At 34.6% G+C, this 17569-nt stretch overlaps 1 protein-coding gene across 2 annotated transcripts in view; it reads left to right on the top strand.

The window, feature by feature from the left end:
• COL21A1 (collagen type XXI alpha 1 chain) overlaps positions 1-17569 on the top strand; it is a 97517-nt gene that overhangs the window by 59749 nt on the left and 20199 nt on the right. Inside the window, exons 17-19 of one of the 2 annotated variants that reach the window (XM_027645093.1) lie at positions 268-321; positions 16933-16977; positions 17325-17378. In XM_027645093.1, the coding sequence (XP_027500894.1) occupies positions 268-321; positions 16933-16977; positions 17325-17378 (153 nt within the window). The remainder of the gene's footprint in view (positions 1-267; positions 322-16932; positions 16978-17324; positions 17379-17569) is intronic. The other variant, XM_027645094.1, reaches the window with a different exon arrangement.

The following is a 17569-nucleotide window of genomic DNA, read 5'->3' as shown; positions in this document are numbered from 1 at the left end:
GAAGTTGCTGTTCTGATTGAAAAGACAATTGTCTCTCTTTTTGCAAACTGTTTGACAGCTACCTGTTGGACACATCATGAATATTGGATTGACAACACTTCTTAGTGTGTTTTAAACTGTTTTCAAGAGATGTTTATTTGGTGAAACCTTGATTTTGTGTATTTGTTTGACATTTTACTTATATTAAAAATAATAATTCAGTATTTGAAATAATTATTTTTATAATGCAAAGGAATATTTTTTTGTTGTTGTTTTTTTATTTTAAAGGGAGAAGTTGGACAACCTGGATCTCCAGGCCTAGAAGGACATCGTGGAGAGCCTGTAAGTGATTAAATTTCTGACATATCCTTATGTACTGATTTATTAGGGTTTTTGGGTTTTGAGGGGTTTTTTAGTCAACGGCTGTTATGCTTCATGTTTCATTCATATTGATTGGAATTGGTTGATATGCCCATTTTTTAAAAAGTGCTAGTTTATTTTCTTTTATTGTTTGTCTTTAGGTTTGAATTTATTTAAAAAAAATAAACAAGCCCTTAAATTCAAAGATGCCTTAAAAGAAAGGATTCTTAACTATTCTGCTGCTATATATACTTATATGTATATATGTTATAAAATTATCTCATTATTGACTTCTTTCCTGTTGATATAATGATATAGATGGATTTTAATAATTACTTACACAAGAAAAGATTCTGGATGTTTTTAACTCTCATTTCTACAACATGGTCTATCTTCTTTCATATACTTGTTAATGGTACTTTTAAAGTTTATTTTTTTCCACTGTCTAACTCCCCCTTTCCTTTTTCCAGTTTTATTGGTCTTTACTTCCTTGCATCTTGTTACACTGTCCATATTACCTGTATGTCTGTTCTTCTTGCTTAGCTGGGGAACACGCTGCTGCATTTTTGTTTTGCTTATTTCCAAAGACCGTTCCTCTACTGATATTTGGGCAGCTCCTCAGGGCAGCTCATTTTTCCTCCTCTTTATATCTGATAGTTTGGCTTGGCTTTGTCCTCCTTGTTTCCTTGTTTCTCTCTTTAAGGCCATCAGGCTGCTTGAAGCAGATGAGCCAAGATGTCTGTAGAAATTACGGAGAGCTTTGAGTGGTGAGAGACAGCCAGCTGTCTTCAAACCATCAGTAATCCTTCTGTAGACCAATAGCAGTAAATGGAGCTCAGTTGGTGGAGCACTGCTACATTTTGAATTTTAAGAGGAGGAGATACAGCTTTATACATTCAATAGAAATTTTGTGGTGTTGATTATAATGAGAGACAATATGTGTTACATGGTACTGAAATCTGGTGGAGAGTTTTGATAACTAGGAAATAACACTTGCAGCTGAAAAATTCTCAAACTCTTTAATTTACATTTAATATACATTCACAAAAAGCTTTCTGAAACTCCATGAGTAGACTGTGGAGCACTGGGAAATCATTCCCAAGATATTTTCTTCTACTTGATTGGCTTAAGTGAAAAACACACATAATTTCTGCCATGGCTTTATTTTTTCCTCTTTTTTCTGCCCCAAATAACTGTAAGGTGTTTTAACCTTTTACAGTCTGTGGTATCATCATATGTAAAAAACACTGAAATTAAAAATCATAAAATACAACTGAAGGGGTTTTGGTATATTTTTGGTTAGTACACCATAACAAATGTGTTGAGATAAAAATGAGTTCTGTCTCTAGCCTTGTTTTGTCTCTTTTAATTAAAAAAAAAAAAAAAAAGTAGTTAGTTGGTCATTGTGATTGTTGTTTTTTAAATTAGTCAAAAAAAATGGAAAGGAAAAGGCATTTCTTCCCTAGGGAAAACTAAGTATTTAGTACTGTAACAGCTCTCTTTCTGATCTGATAACATTGGTTAAGTATGACCTGTATCTACTAAAGAAATATATTTTGGTTTAAAATTAATATAAATACTTCACAATATAACATTTTAAACAGCAATGTAAGCACATAAGTCCCATAATTTTGCTTTAAAGAGAAATGAAGTGGCAGACCTAAGACATTAAAATTACTAAGAAGTCTTTGAAAATCACCACAAAGTAATATAGAGGGAGACTTCCAATATATAAGCAACTACAAAAGATTTAAACAATCCTAAAAGGCAAGTCAGATTGCATTGTATGCTTCGTTTATAGTCAGTGGAGGTTCTGAAGAGCAGAAAGTCTAAATGCTGACCATGAAATTACCTCAAGGTAAACAGTAAGAAATGTAAGACACTGAGTCATCCCTGCTCATCTGCCTCTGTTGTAGCACCAGATGTAGCTACACCAGCCTCTGGTGTAGCACCAGACTGCATGTGTAAACATAGTGCTCCCATCTATTTAGAGCCTGGAGGAGGAGCAAAGGGCATTTCTGTGTGGCAACTTTGTGATAAAAGTGTGTGTTTGGGCTGTGGAAAACAAAAGCTGTTCTCAGTTTTGGGATATATGGGTGCCCCTATTCAAGAGGGTAATTGGCTTTCATCCATTGGAAAGTGGGATGGATTGTTGAGGGCTATGAGGGATGTCTTGTGCAACTTACTGCTTCCATTGTTCCTGTTCTTGCTCCAGTGTGTACATTGAGGAACATAACATGTACAACTGAATAGATGCGTAACATGTAAGCGACTCCTCTCTGCTTCTCTTCTGTGGAATTCAGTGTAATCTTCTCTGGTGGGATACCCTAGGAGTTATGGTACTGATGTGGAAGAGAGGGATTGAACTCTGCTGTGCCCTCCCTGTGATAGCCAAATAGGGTGCCTAAGCTCAAAACAGGCCTTGGGTTGTACTGTGGAAACTGTATGACTGTATCACTAACTAACCACATGCACGGTTAGTGACCCTGGAACAGCTCGGCAGATTGTGTGGATACCTCATACAAACATACATGCAGATAGTCTGTTTCTTCTATTCAGCCACATTAGTGTTAGACATAGCCTAATTTGTTAAGCTGATCTTTTTACAAATAGACATCTTATGAAATAGACATATTATGATCTCTTTTGCTTTAGCAAGAAGAGCATGGTTGTGAAATGAATGCATCTTGAGGCAGCGTCTAAGGGGCAACTGACTAAGATGGAGCATCCACTGAACTCCTGTTGCCTCTAGCCTTTGAGAGGTGTGATTAATTTTTGGGCAGAATACTTTCTGGTATATTATTACTCTTATTAATGCCTGAAGTTGTAAACAGGGAAAAGTAGGTTGTAAAGCTAAGTAAATAATTCCAAGTCATGTGGTTGTTTTCCCTCAGTAGTATTATTTGGAACTTAACCAGGCCATCCCAGTTCCACCCACTCTGTGTAAGAGTAACATGACAGTATGGACAGAATAATTTAGATAGCGTTTAGTAAAGGTAGTAATCAAGCTCATTTTGCTGATGCCAAAAAAGGCCATGCTGTCACTAGAATAGTTTAGTGGCTAGTCATCTATCTTACTGATGACAAACTGTTTTGATAAATGCCTTTTTTTTTTTTTTGAGGGACCAACTGTTTAAAGTATAGAATAAATCAAGATTTATTTGATCTTAATTTCGACCTGACTGTCCTTTTTAACAAAGGTAGAGTTTTGTCAGAGTTTGATTTCAGTGGAAGCTCCTTGTGTTTACAATTATGCAGATGGGAACTCTGAAGTGAGTGCTTGCGGGTAAAGCTGGCAGGACATTTGTAGCGCTCTTCTAAGCCTAGCATATGCTTTCCTGCCACAAGTAATATGTCTGAGCATTTGCAACTGCTCATGTTTACTCTCCAGAAATCATATTTTTCAGAAATACAGCTGCAAACACTTAAAATGGTAGAGTTTGCCCTCAATATTTAGGTCACATCACAAGACCTCAGATGTGGCCTTATTTGTGCCAGCGATAGCAACGTATCACTACTTTCAGCTTTTGACCTGACTCCCACTGTACTCCTGTTTTGTCTGTTGATCTTTCCTAACTGCATCAGGAATGCCAGATCTAGATCAATGCATTCTCTGGAAAAATCTGTGGTTTATGCTAGGTAATGGTAGTAGAATTCTTTTTGAAGTGTATTCATGGTACACTACAAGATACAACAGAAGTTGCAGTATTTTATTCATAAAGCAGAAATCCTGAAAATAAACTGGTATAGCCAGGTATCCTGTATGCTTGGAAAGCAAACCTAAAGTTAATGTAATTCTACTGTATCTAAAGCCCTGCTGAGATTGATAGAAACAGGAACCAAAGAAAGAAGATTCCTGATGTAGTTATGTAGTGACATGAAGATCAAAGTAATTTTTTTTCTTATTAATTTTCTCTCTGTGTCATGTAATGTTTTGCTTGATGCACTTTATGTTGATGTTATGTTGGTTTGTACCAGTTTTAGTTAATAAGATGACATTTACTCAGCATTTTGTATTTTATATTTGCATTTACATACTGAGTTATGAAATGCTTCAGATAAAAACAAACCTAAAAATTCTGTTATGTGTCTATACAATAGGCCTAATGAAAAAAATTTCTTTCTGAAAGTGTTACTTTATTTTTTTATGCAACTAGTCTAATTATTGTATTTCTGTGTTTAATCTTCTGGTAGATTAAAAAGATCCTGTCGTATTTCTAGTGCTCAAAAGATCATGTGTTGTGTGAATTTATTATTTATGGAAATGTTCCATAGATACTCATTCTGATTTTATATTGTCCTATAAAGGACCACTCTCTTTGCAAGTAGTATATAAAGAAGAAATTATTTCCTGTCAGTTTTTAAGATAAAAGAGATCAGGAGATTCAAGAAACTGGTTGTGTGAGTTTATCAATATTCTTAGTTTCAGATCTGATGTTCATCCACTAGTCTGAGATGCCTCAATAGTAGAAGCTGAACTCTGCTGGCCTGCTTTTCAAAAGTGTCAGCATTACAGTCATAATGGATGTACGAACTACCATTTTCTCTGCAGATGATGTCTTGTGGGTCTCAGAAAAATACTTTATTTCTTTTTTCTGGCTTTTACCTCTAAATACATTTATGAGTGAAGTGAAATTGTTACTTGGCTGGGGTGGTTTTTTTAATATATAAACAGCTGATTTTGGTAGGTATATGCCAGTCATCATTATTTCTTTCCAAGTAGGTTTGGTTAATTGAATTAGTTTTTTCATTATTATATCTTTATTCCTTCTTCTAATTTCTGAATTGTTGAAATAGACAGGGAAGAGTCTTGCTGATGACTTTCTGAGTGCTGGAGCTACTATAACAGATGTTTTTAGTCTTGTTCTCACTTGAGAAAGCGGAGATGACAGCTTTGACTGGGTAATACTTTCAGCGATCATTCATTAATTACATAGTGGTTGCTGTAAGCTCAAACACATTTTTTTAGACTGAATGCAGGTTTTTCTGTCAAGTATAACTTTTAGGTTCACTTTAGGTGGACGTATTTTTAGCCAACTTTATTTGCAACGTGGGTTATCTTCATTCTGACTGACAAGTTATTTTAACTAGATTAATTCCATACTATGTTTATAGCAGAGTTAATTGCTGTTCAGAAGATAAATATGAAAGTGGTGCTGTAATGGAACAGGTAATAAAGACTTCTAGAATTTCACACAGGCTAATCTGAGTTACTTTATTATTCCCAGTTGACAAAAATTATATAAAACATGACAGTATAGTTGCTGATCCAAAGTGTATTGAAGTCAATGGAAAGATTCCCATTGAATTCAGTCTGGACTGGGGCCACAATAAATGCTGTAAGAAACTTGGACCCTCTGACCTAACACTTGGAAAATAATGCCTGCTTTTCTAAATTGTAAAGCTAACAGTTCTCACCCATCTAAATCTCACTTTCTGACGTTCTTTGTGATTTCTAATTTCTAAATTTCTTTTCTCACACAGTATGAAATTACATTAATTATATTAATTTTCCAGAATTGTAGTAACTTTTTTGTTTTTGTTTTGTCTACAGAGACTTGGGAAAATTATTTTTTATTTTTTCAGTTAATGCCATTTTCTATTTGATAACTTTGGAAAATCAGGCAGAGAAGAGGTGGTGTACCTTGCTGACATTTCTTTAAGATTATTTTATAAATGTCAAGTTAACAAAGGGAATTTCTTAAAAGTTGTAAGGACATATAGAAGGAACTCTAGTTGTAAACCTACTATGGGCATGAATGGCATATGCTATAAATAGTTATAAATAGTACTCAGAGTAGTCTGTTTTCTGCTTGTATTCTGTAGTGACCTTTTTATGGCTACCCTGGCACTTTTCTTGCTAATTCATATACTGATAGAAGTTAGATGCCAGCATTCCTCCCCCATTGCAACTGGTTTGTAAACACAACAATAGAAATACCTTTAACCAATGTGTTGTACCAATTTAAAATCTCACTACTGACTTGATGAGCTGTATTACGATAAAGAGATGCTTGTCATTTGTTAAAATATATTGATTTGTTAATTTTTTATATGTTAAAAAGACTGTTAAAACAATGTGATTCTGAAAGAATTGTCCTGCAGTGAGCACTTGAAGGTGCAGCACTGTTAAAGAGTTCAGTAAGTACTTCTAAGCACAAAATTAGCAGTAGTGATTATTTATTTATATTCCATGACTGATTCCAATGCATTAGTCCTGTTTATACACAAAACCATAAGTTCTTCTGAAGAGTCTGATTTCTTCTATGCATTAAAATAATTTGCAGTATTTATTGGAAATTTTTATATGGAGACTTTAAGCTTGTATTATACTTCTTGGTTATCTGTACTAGAAAGTGAGCTTTAATTCCCAGATGAGTGCTTTGACATAAACTTATACTGTCTGTAGAGTAAGACACATGTTCCACCTGTGTTTTTTTCCCACTGAGGGAATGATAATACTCATTTCATACTGTAGCTTCAGCCTTCAGCTGTCATGTTTTCAGCTTGGCTTAGATGGAGCCTAGGGATCTGGTTTGAAACTAAGAGTGAATTAGCTTGGTGGTATGGATGTGTACGTTACCTATCAGATATCATCTCTCATGATAATATTCCTCAAAAATACATATAAATGTTTGCCCATTTACGTGCTTTTGCATTTAGGAAACCAGAGGCCTTCGTATCAGGTGCAGAGACTGTAATATACACGTGCTTACAAACATCACTACCTTTTTTCTGAGCACCAGAAACTAGGTTTTCCTGTTATTTCATATTGGAGTGGGCCTTTCTATAGAGATTTTGGTTTGTATTTGAGCATTATAGCTATACAACTTGATTAAGTGGAAAAAAGTCAGGTTACTTATTCAAAAGCATTTCTTATGAGTTTTTTTAAGTTACTTTGAGCAGATGATGTACAGATACATTTCAAGTATATTAGTTAACATACTACTGCTTGGACCAAAAAAAAAAAAAAAAAGATATTCTTAAAAATTACCTGACTTGTTCAAGTGGAGATTTTTGAGAAATTGAATGGACAAATCCACAGCACTGTAAATTGATTCTGTATTCTTTATCAGAAATTTTTCTCCCAAATATCAGTTAAAAATGTGATTGTTTGCTGAATTGACTTAAATTAAGGAATTATAACAGTATACTCTGTGTGTGTATATGCATGTGCACACATAATCAGTTGGTTAATTCACCCTGCTAAGAAGAGAATAAGTACTAAAGATCTTAAAAGATCTAAAGTGCTTAACTCATTTGCATTCTTTTGGATCCACCTGATGTCAATAATAATACTTAGGGCATTCTTGAACTAGTGTATGTTGCATATTGGGCTGGTGTCTGTATATTTTAGTGGCAGGAAAGTTGTTGTTTATACTTCCAGTAAACAGCATTTCACATCTGCTGATTAATCTTGAAACAACAATATCCCTTCACTTATTCTTGCCTTACAGTTTTCTTCTCAGCTCCCACAGTTTTCACGGAATATGTCAAGAACTGTCAAATCCTTCTGTAATATAGATAACACATTTGAAATTATGTCTTTAACAAAATAGATTTTGTATATTTCTCAACAGAAAGATTATTACTGGGATCAGAAAAAAAAATGTTTAGTGAAATAGTTATGAATTTGAATGAACTTCTGACAGCCGAAGTACCCAACAGTCCCTCTTGGGCAGCGGCATCATCACATGATTTTGGCCCAAGTTACTTATATATGCACCACCTTTTAACCAAAATACCATATGACAAAGTATTTGAAATAGTTGAAGTCACATTTATCCAGTTTATTGGAAAGAAAGAGCAAAAAACGGGGAAAAAAAAAAGTTCTTTTGTAGCAGAGAAGGTATTTCACCAGTAACATCCCATTTGTGAATTTAAAAGGAGTTAAAAGCAAGCGAGATGCAATACATTTTTTTCTCTTTATATAGTTTGCCAGATTACAGATAAGAATGGCCTTTTTGTATTACTTATGTTTGTAATTCACAGGAATTTTCTTCAAGATTATTGCTCAGCAATAATCACACAGAAAGTGTCATGTCTGTTGGAACATGTTATACTGCAAAATGCATTGATAACGTGCATGTCCTAAGTGGCAAATCACTACACACTGTGCTTATTGCAGTCTTTCAGTGTGTGAGGCCTCAATAGCAAGCTATGGAAAATCAAGATGGATCGGGATTTTTTGGTGTTATTTTAACATATGCTGCAAAATAGAAATGTTTTGAGTCTTTGAATATTTTTAAGACAATAAAATTTTAGCTCTAAGTTAATCATTTATGATGAATAAAAGCAGAGTATATGTAGGACTTTCCCCCCCCATTTATGGTGTATAAATGCAAAATTCAGACTAAACTTTTTAAGCTGACCATTGGTAATTCCACATAGACATGGGCAATGCTATAGGGGCTAATGCCTCATACTGCAATTTCAAATTTCATTTTTAGGCACATGCAGTGTCAATTCTCACTGGTTTGTATCATTGCATTTTGACATAATGGTAGTATAAAGTGTGATTTGTATCTTAGTAGTATGACTCAAAGACAAATTCCTAAATGTATTCAAATTCTTATCTGTAGAGATTCTCATTTGCAGATGTGGTGTTTCAGGTTTCTAGGGAAAGTGCCCTCTTCTCTGTAAGAATGGTGTCTCTTTAAATCTTCATGCTAGGGCATAATCAAAAGAAGAGAGGTCTCAATACCTTTAACATATCCCCTAAATACTTCTGTCTTCCCTTCATAATACACTATGAACACTAAGAATTAGCATTTTCATTTACAGCTTAGATAAATATGTGCTGGAATTTCCAATGACTCTGAAGACTAAAGAGAAACTTCCCTCAGCTGATTACTGTACTTAAAACCCAAACATAAAGAGCAGGCTATGAATAAAGAAGACACTCAGTTAGACTGTAGCAGACAATAAATATTTATTATTTCAGTTGATTTCATTTGCACATTGCTATTCTATTCTGTGCTTCCCAACATGTTTATGACAAGTTCCTTAACCACAAGTAGAAAGAGGTTTACCAAAAGGATGTTTGACTTTCCTTCCTCTGATCCAACTTCAACAGAGTAGTAACAGTGTAGCCAGTTTTCTAGCCAGTTATTCTTCTTCAACATCAAAGAAGCCAGAGAAAAGACTTGTTCTACTTGTGTCCTCCCAGAAGGTTTGAGTTACAACCTCATGTGGTCAGGCTGGTGATATGAAGCAGTCTAGCTGTAACTCCTTCAGAGCTTCAAGTGCTGTATCCGGGCATCAAATCTACGGTCTGTATTCTGATAATTATCCAGAACAATTTTCATTTTATCTCATATAGTCGAGTAGACATATTTAGTCTATTTCTTTGATATGGTTGTTCTTTGATATGAAACTATCCCATCATTAAATATTTGTCTCAAATAGGAGGGATCTTTTTCTTCTGAAATTGCCGTTTTGTTTTGACTGGGTTAGTTTAGGTTTGTAGATTAATTAAATTAATTTGAATTGAACCTCTCCAGAAAATGTGCAGGAGAAAAATAAACAAATAACTTAAAGCATGGCTTCTTTTTGTGTTGAAGTGGTAGTTGGGCTGTCAACGTAATTAAGTACTTGTTATATTCCTTCCATGTGTCCTTCATGATCAACAGCATTGCATTATTCTTGTGCAAGGTCATGTCAATTGTTGAAGATGGATTATCATGTACTTTGTAGTGTAGACTGAGGAGAAAATACAGAGAAGTTTAATAAAGGAGATCTGCATTATTTGTGAGCCTTACAAATCCTTTTATCGGAGAAACCACATTAGTATTGCTTCTACTCAATACTTTTGTTATAAAGAAGATGATAGTTTTGTAACTGAGATCAGTTGGTTCACCTCACTTTAGGAAGCAGGAAAGACAGTTCCTGTCCACAAAGAGATTTAAATGTGAAACTGAGAAGCTGATGCTCAAGTCCCAGGCACTCAAGTAAATATAGCACTAAAAAATGTAAGAAAATTTGGTACAGTGGGTATTTTCATTTTTTTAATCCTTACATATTGAAATTACTGTGAATTGAAGCTATGGAAAGTCTTGTCGCAATACAGTCTGGCTTCTCATTCATAACAAAACAAAAACTTAATCTTCAATCAGAGTGAATTTAAATCCATTTGTAAGGTTAACTAATGTTTCTGCTAATATTTTTAAGCCATTTAGGACACAACCTTTGGTTCTTATTGTGCAAATTAGTTTTTGCTTTAGTAATTGATTTTAGTGATTAAATTTAGTCTTAGTGATTACTGTGTGAGCCAAGGTGTGATTTTCTTTCTTTGTGCTCTGAAAGGCTGTGGTCCCAATCTCTGCTCCAACTTTTCTTAGTGATTTCTTAAACCGGCAATGACTGCAAACAGACTCAGACTAAAGGAATTATCACAGAACTTTTTCTCTGAGAATGGATAGAAGTGTGTAGAAAATGATTTTTTTTCACCTATTATTTACTACCAGATTCTGTCTGTCAGAGCTTTTGGGACTTCCTTAGCCAAAAATGCATGCTGACCCATCCTACTTAATAGCCAGCAATGGACCAATTCTCTAGGAATTTTACAGTCCTTTTTGGAACACAGTTTTACTGTTTTCTTTTGCTGCATCTTGTGACCAATTTCACAGTATGCACCATATGGAAAAAAAAAAAAGAAAAATACATGATTTGTTGCACTTATCGTTAGTTTAACTGAGTGGTTCCTTACTATGGGAAAGGAATATGGCCAAAAATTGTGTCCTTCTGCATCTGTGTGTCCTGTGTGAACAGAACTTGTTGTTTATGTGTTGGGTGCAAGGAGTAGATCAGAAGTCACTGCCCTTTGAAGAGGTTCTGCTGTCGTCAGCCTTCCCTTTCTTGTGTGTGAAAGGTGCTCAAATGGTGTAATAAGTTTTTCTCCTTATTTTAAGTAGTGGAGAAATTTTAAAGCATTTTGAAGGCATGTAACTGCTTGAGTATCAGTGTGTTTACATGTGAGTGTCAAACATGAGTCAGTTCGTCATCTTTTAGAAGTCTGTAAGCTTTTTAGACAGACTGGACGTTGGGTTTCACAGTCTCTAAGGCTGATGCCAGCATGATAGGCAGCAGGAAGGCATCGTCATGTCACCTGCAGGGCTGGGAGCTCTGATTTTGTCTGCCCACCTTTGGATCCACAGATTTGATAGGTCTGATACTCACATTATACTGTAGATTGTTTACAAGAAACAGTAACACCAATTTCAGCCTGTGAAAATATATACACAGTTTTCATTTTCTATTAATATTTCCAGCTTTCAAATTGCAGTTTTCCAAGGTCTTTGTTGTTGGCAATGCAATAGGGGTTGCTTTTCCACATTTAGCATGTGTGTTCTATTTCTAATAACTGATTTGCTGAAGTGTTTGAAAACTCTGATCTTATAACTGCAGATATCTTGGTAATGCCTTTTCCTTTCCTGAATTTAATTTAAAGGTGCTATGCTAGTCTGGTGGATAGTCATTATGTCTGTAGGAATACTTCTTTGTATTTAGCCTTTTTTTTTTTGTCATCAATTCCAACTACTCAGTAGTAGCAGATGGGGCTTCATTGAATTTGTTTTCCATATATTTTGCTACTTTGCCCAGTAGAAAGTTTTATACATTATCTAAATTTGGTTTGTGTCTTTCATTCTGTTAAGATTATCAAGGATTTACTGTAATCTTTTACGAAACATTTTGACTATTGTACTTTCATCCAAATTTTGGCTACACTTTTACTTTTTTGCATGCTTCCAATAAAACTTTCAAGTATCATCAAGTATGCTTTTTCAAGTAAGGATCAGTAATATGTAAACAGTTGTATTTTTCAGATGTTTAAGGGGATCGTGAGAACATGTGAACAGATAGATGTTGTTTGTGAATCTCCTTCTGTTGCTATAATTCATGTAATGTCCTTTAGTGACTTCCCAGAAGCAGAGTTGCAGATTTTCCAGAGTGGAAGGAACGACTGGATTGAAACATAATTCAGAGAATGCATATACACTAGAAGAGTCATCTTTTTATCAGAAAAAAAATATGATGATCATAAAGATAGTTATACTAATGTTCTCTACATCTGGTTGGGGAATTGACTGCAAAGCAGTTTACTCTGAAGAGCTTTTGGAAATACTCTATAATTTTACATCTTCCAGTGATAGAATTTTATGGTTGTGGATATATTACCTGTAGCCTGGAAGCTCCTACTTTGCATAGTAGGCCATATTGTCCTATGAGGCACTGAAGAGGTGGGGAATATTGAAGACACTAGCAGAAAATGAAGAATAGAATAAGCTAATACATACTAATATTAGGAGTAAAATAGGGTTTGTTTTGTTCTGGAAAAAGTTTTTGCATGTGGTTTTTCTGCTGTTTGCAAGCATAAAGGTAAACATGATGGGGATACAAATAATCCATGATACTAGCTAGAAAAAGGTGGGAAGTATTTTGAGAAACGTAGCTTGTTTCTTAAGTAAAAATGCTTACACCTAGTTGACCCGCATATAAAACCTCAGGCAATTTCCTTAATGGATTTTTTGTGAGGCTGCCTGGAAGATAATCCATCTCTTTGATATGATCCAAAACAAAAATAGACACCTCATGATTAAAGAAAGATACAAGAAAATTTTTCCAAGGATTATGAAACCATGTTGCTCTTACAGTTAAATCCATTCTGTCTGCCAGATATTATAAAAGAATGGAAGATTTATTTAAATTGCTAAAGCTGGGATAAAATAGAATATTTATACAGAATTTGATAATTGTCGTAATTGAAGCTCATCATCACAATAGAAACAAATTCATACTTTTGGGTATTCTGAAGTCCTAGTGTTGTGGGAGACTTCAGCTGAGGAAGACTGTGCAGCTGAGAAAGACTGCATCCATGGATTGAGTCCTGCACGACACAGTTTTTAGAGCAGAGTGGCATCTTTTCAAAGGGTAGATATGCTGTCCCACAGCACCTTCAATGACACCAGAGATGATTTCAATTATCTACATGGCATTCAAATGTTACTTTAGGTCCTGGGGGTACCCTGCAAAGCCTCCCCAGGTCTGTAACCAGAGCTTAGAAAGCTGACAGGCTTCTTTCTGGGTACACAGGGGTGAGTCGGGGTGGAAGACAAATGATTAAACAAACAAAGGAGGCTGAATAAAGGGTAAGGACAGCAGTGTCTCAATAAATAAAAACATCTTGGTTAGCTGCCAGACTAATACATGATCACATTAGTTTTTAAGCACAAACTCAGCAGTGTGTGATAAAACTGCAGCTGAGAATCTCTAGAATAGATATGATTTTAAACCAAGGAATTAGATCTGTTACTGGCTTTAAATTTCATGTGATTATAGCACTTGCTGATTAGAGTGAACAAAATGAATAATATTACAGGCTTTTACGGTGTAAGGGAAGACTTCCCATTTAAGGGAAAATTTCACATAAAGGAGGAAGACATTTGGATGAATTAAAGGTAACTGACAAAGTTAGATTCATGGTGCTGAAAGAACTAAGGCAGTGCTTATGATTAACTTAATTTTTAAATGTGAAGAAGCACTGAATATGTTACATGAAGTTGGATGTAAAAGTAAAAGGGGAGCAAATTTCTTGATTTGGAAGTATAAAGATAATGCAACTCATATAAAGACAGAAATCACTACAGCACAGTAGATGCTTTGATTTTTTAGCTATTTGTCTAGAAATGTAATGCTACGTTTTCTTGGTATTATAGCTGCATATATGATAAGTACAAGCCATTTAACATGTGTTTTCTGGAAAGACAAGAAAAAGAAAATTTAGAATTACAGCCCCTTTTCTTATTTCATATGAACAAAATGTTACTTGATAGCTTTGCAAAGGACATCCCCAAAGGCACTTTTTTTTTTCTGTAGGCCAGTGAATCATGAATTATTCCATAGCATTGATTCTGTTACTCCCAGTGAGTGGCAGCTTTCCCATTTGTAACAGTTCCAAACATTGTTTTTCCCTTAGTGGCAGAAAAATTGCATGATGAATGTGTTTCATATTAAGTTTTGATTAAACACATGCGTTTGTAATAATTTTAGTTGCAATATACTCTTCAAAAAAAAAAAAAAGACATTTTTATCTTCCAAATGGAGTCAAAGTGGTCGCTTTGCAGTATACTTTAAAGTAAACATACATTTTTTTCATAATTAAAGTAAGGTTTCTTTGACAGTTTAGTTAGTGTTCTAACTAGTTAGTTCTGTCACCCTATTAAACATAACAAAAAAGTGCCTCATTACTCACGGTGGACTGAAAAAATGCACAGATTCTGAGGATTTGTACTGCATATGAAATCTCTGTTTAGGAACAAGATACGTTTCCAAAGCTTGATTTGGCTTTTGACCTGGAAGTTAGGGAAGAAACTCATGATATCTAAACTACTTTTTAACCTTGTCTTCTGAGAAAGTGCAGATAATTCTAATGGGCTTAACCAGAGATTATCCATGTAAAAGAAAGTAATAGATTGAGATAGATCATGAGAAGGAACCAAATTTAATTTTTTAGGCATTCAGGAGCTGATCCTATAGAAATTAATCTTTATAATTACTGAGCCATGGAAGCTACACAGAAAAATAATTCTTTTGGGAAATATCATTTTTTATGACCAAATCAACCACTTCATTCTCCTCTTTTTGTGCCAACTGACATGTGGAGAGTAACTGAAAATCTCCACCGCATGTACTGTGGGAATCACATCAGCATGAGTGATATTAGCTGAGTGAATGTCAATGAACCGTACGAGAATTTTAAGGGTCTGGACCAGCTCTCACTGAAATAAGAGGCTAAGTTCTGTATACTTCAGTAGTGCAGACTCAATCAGAAGGGGAAGAAGAGGGAAAAAGAAAGGAAATGTGACTTAGTTTTACAATTATTGTTCTTGGAGTTTTATCTTTGTCACTAATATAAAGTTAAATGTCTTGTACCAGCAATTTATTTTAACCAAGAAAGATCAACACAGCTCGAAAGGACATTGTGTTTCTTCTTCTAGGCATGCTTATGTAGTGGTAAGTCATTTGCTGTGTTGGATGAGGATGTGGAACTCTCTTCTCTCACCTCTCCAAATTGCACAGAGATGTAACCATGGAAAGCTTTGGTACATCCTTTCAGGACGAGAAGGTTGCTACCTAGTGGGTGGTTTTTTTCAGCGTATATGAAATTCTGTTTTGTATTACAGGTACAGATATCATAATTTGGTTTTATATTTTACAGCTGCAGAAATAAATAATTAATTGTTATATTAAATAATTATACTGAGAACTCATGGGCGGGTCTGGAAGTTCCTAAATGTAGTGACAAATAAGCCCTATTTCCTATCTCTCTATTTGTGCAAAAGATCTATAGGAGAGTTTTGGACAAAAGTTAAGCAAGAAAAGTTATGTTACGTAATGTGAGTAGAAGTCTCAGAATGAGACACTGTTTTCAAGTTCTTTTTATTACATTATTTGGTGTCTTTTTTAAATGATAGGTACATTGGAATTTTGATGACCTGTAAAATGCTGAAGTTGTCATTGTTAACTCATGTGCCATTGACCAATGAACTGTTTCTGCTTGGTGGGGTCATTATTAACTAAAAGTGGATTTAAACTGCAAAAGAATGGAACTATCTTTTTCACAGATGTAATCCATAAGGAAGCTATCAGTTGTTACTTTCATGTTATTTTTTTCCCATAAAATGCAGTTGTTTGGATGGGTCTAGAACAGTCCTCTTGTCTTCACTGCAGCATATTCTTTTCAATGTTAGATTAAAATGCAAAGTCTTTAAACCAAATTCTTGCTGCAGATTAATGATGGTACCAGTAAGAACAGTGTTTGTCCAACAAATTTTAATTGTTTTACCTGAGAGAAAAAATAGACTAGCTGAATATATATATACTACAGTTTGAAGCATACGCAGAGTTTTGTTTTAATGCTGAATTATGTTCAATTAAATGCTCACTGTAAGAAAAATGTGAGACATACTATAGGGCTGAATAAGCAGTGATGCTGAGGGAATGGCAGAGATCTTCAGGTATTTATGGAGGTGGAAGCTGGTGTATCTCAAATACAACTATAGCTGTCTCTTTACAGTCACTGTATTTTAGATAACAAAATATGATTTATCATACGGATGGTTCTATTGACCAGGACTTTTGCTTTAACTTATGTGGGAAATCTTATGGATAATGTAAAGTGGTTTCTTTCCCTGTGTCAGACCAGGTTTTTGGGCAAGCAGGAGCATGTGAGCCTGCCCAGTGGCAGACAGACTCCTGGAACAAAAGCAATGGGGAGCAATGGAATATTAGTGTTTCACTTTTACCCCAGATTATATAGTTTGCATGTTTCCAGCTGAAGCTCTTTTCTCTCATGTGTTTTTTTGGTGGTTGGTATTTTGTTTTGGGGGGTTTTTTTGTATGTATGTTGGTTTTTTAGTGGTTTTGGGGGGGGGTGTTGGTTTTTGGTGGGGTTTTTTGTGGGTTTTTATTTTAATTTTCTATTTCTGCCCATGTTTGGAACCCAAATTATATGGCAAATGCTAAATTTTATGAGGACATATATTTTCTGCTGAAACTATTTCATATATTTAAAAGGTTTCTTTTTTTATTCAGGGAATTCCTGGAATCCCTGGAAATCAAGGACTCAAAGGACAAAAGGTATTAATTGTTCATAACACAGTTAAAACCTGCACATATATATACATCCATTCCAAAATAAGGGTTCAGTCTGTGCTCAGAGGAGAGTTTTCATAGTGAGGATTTATGACATCAAATACAAAAGAATGGAGATGTGCTCCAAATTCTTTGTGACATGTTCAAAAATCATTAGGTTTTATTTCAGCTATTTCAGAAGGAATGAATATTTTAAAAGTAACAAAACTAATTTTATAATACTTTGAGAAATAATCTTAGCTTACTAAACCTGCATAATTAAAGAATATCTAAAAAATTTGTTAAATGTGCATACATTAATTACAGAATTCTTCTCTTTCTATAAAAAACAGGGTGAAATTGGACCACCAGGTCAACCAGGAGCAAAAGGGTCACCAGGAGATACTGTAAGTTTGCAAAAATTTGTTATTATGGACAAATAATTCTGGTGTTGTTGTTCTCTACTTGTCATAAACAAACAACAATGGAAAATACAGGAGCAGCCTTACATTTTCAGATTGGAAAATATGATCAGACTAAGTCTAATCTCTGAATTTCTCCACAGGTATTATATACCCATTTTTATTTAAAATGACTG

The sequence above is a fragment of the Corapipo altera genome, unplaced genomic scaffold, assembly GCF_003945725.1.
Source record: "Corapipo altera isolate COAL_440 unplaced genomic scaffold, ASM394572v1 2, whole genome shotgun sequence".
NCBI classification, from domain to species: Eukaryota; Metazoa; Chordata; class Aves; order Passeriformes; family Pipridae; genus Corapipo; species Corapipo altera.
Note: the sequence above shows the minus strand (reverse complement) of the source record. Positions and strands in the feature narration are given on the sequence as shown.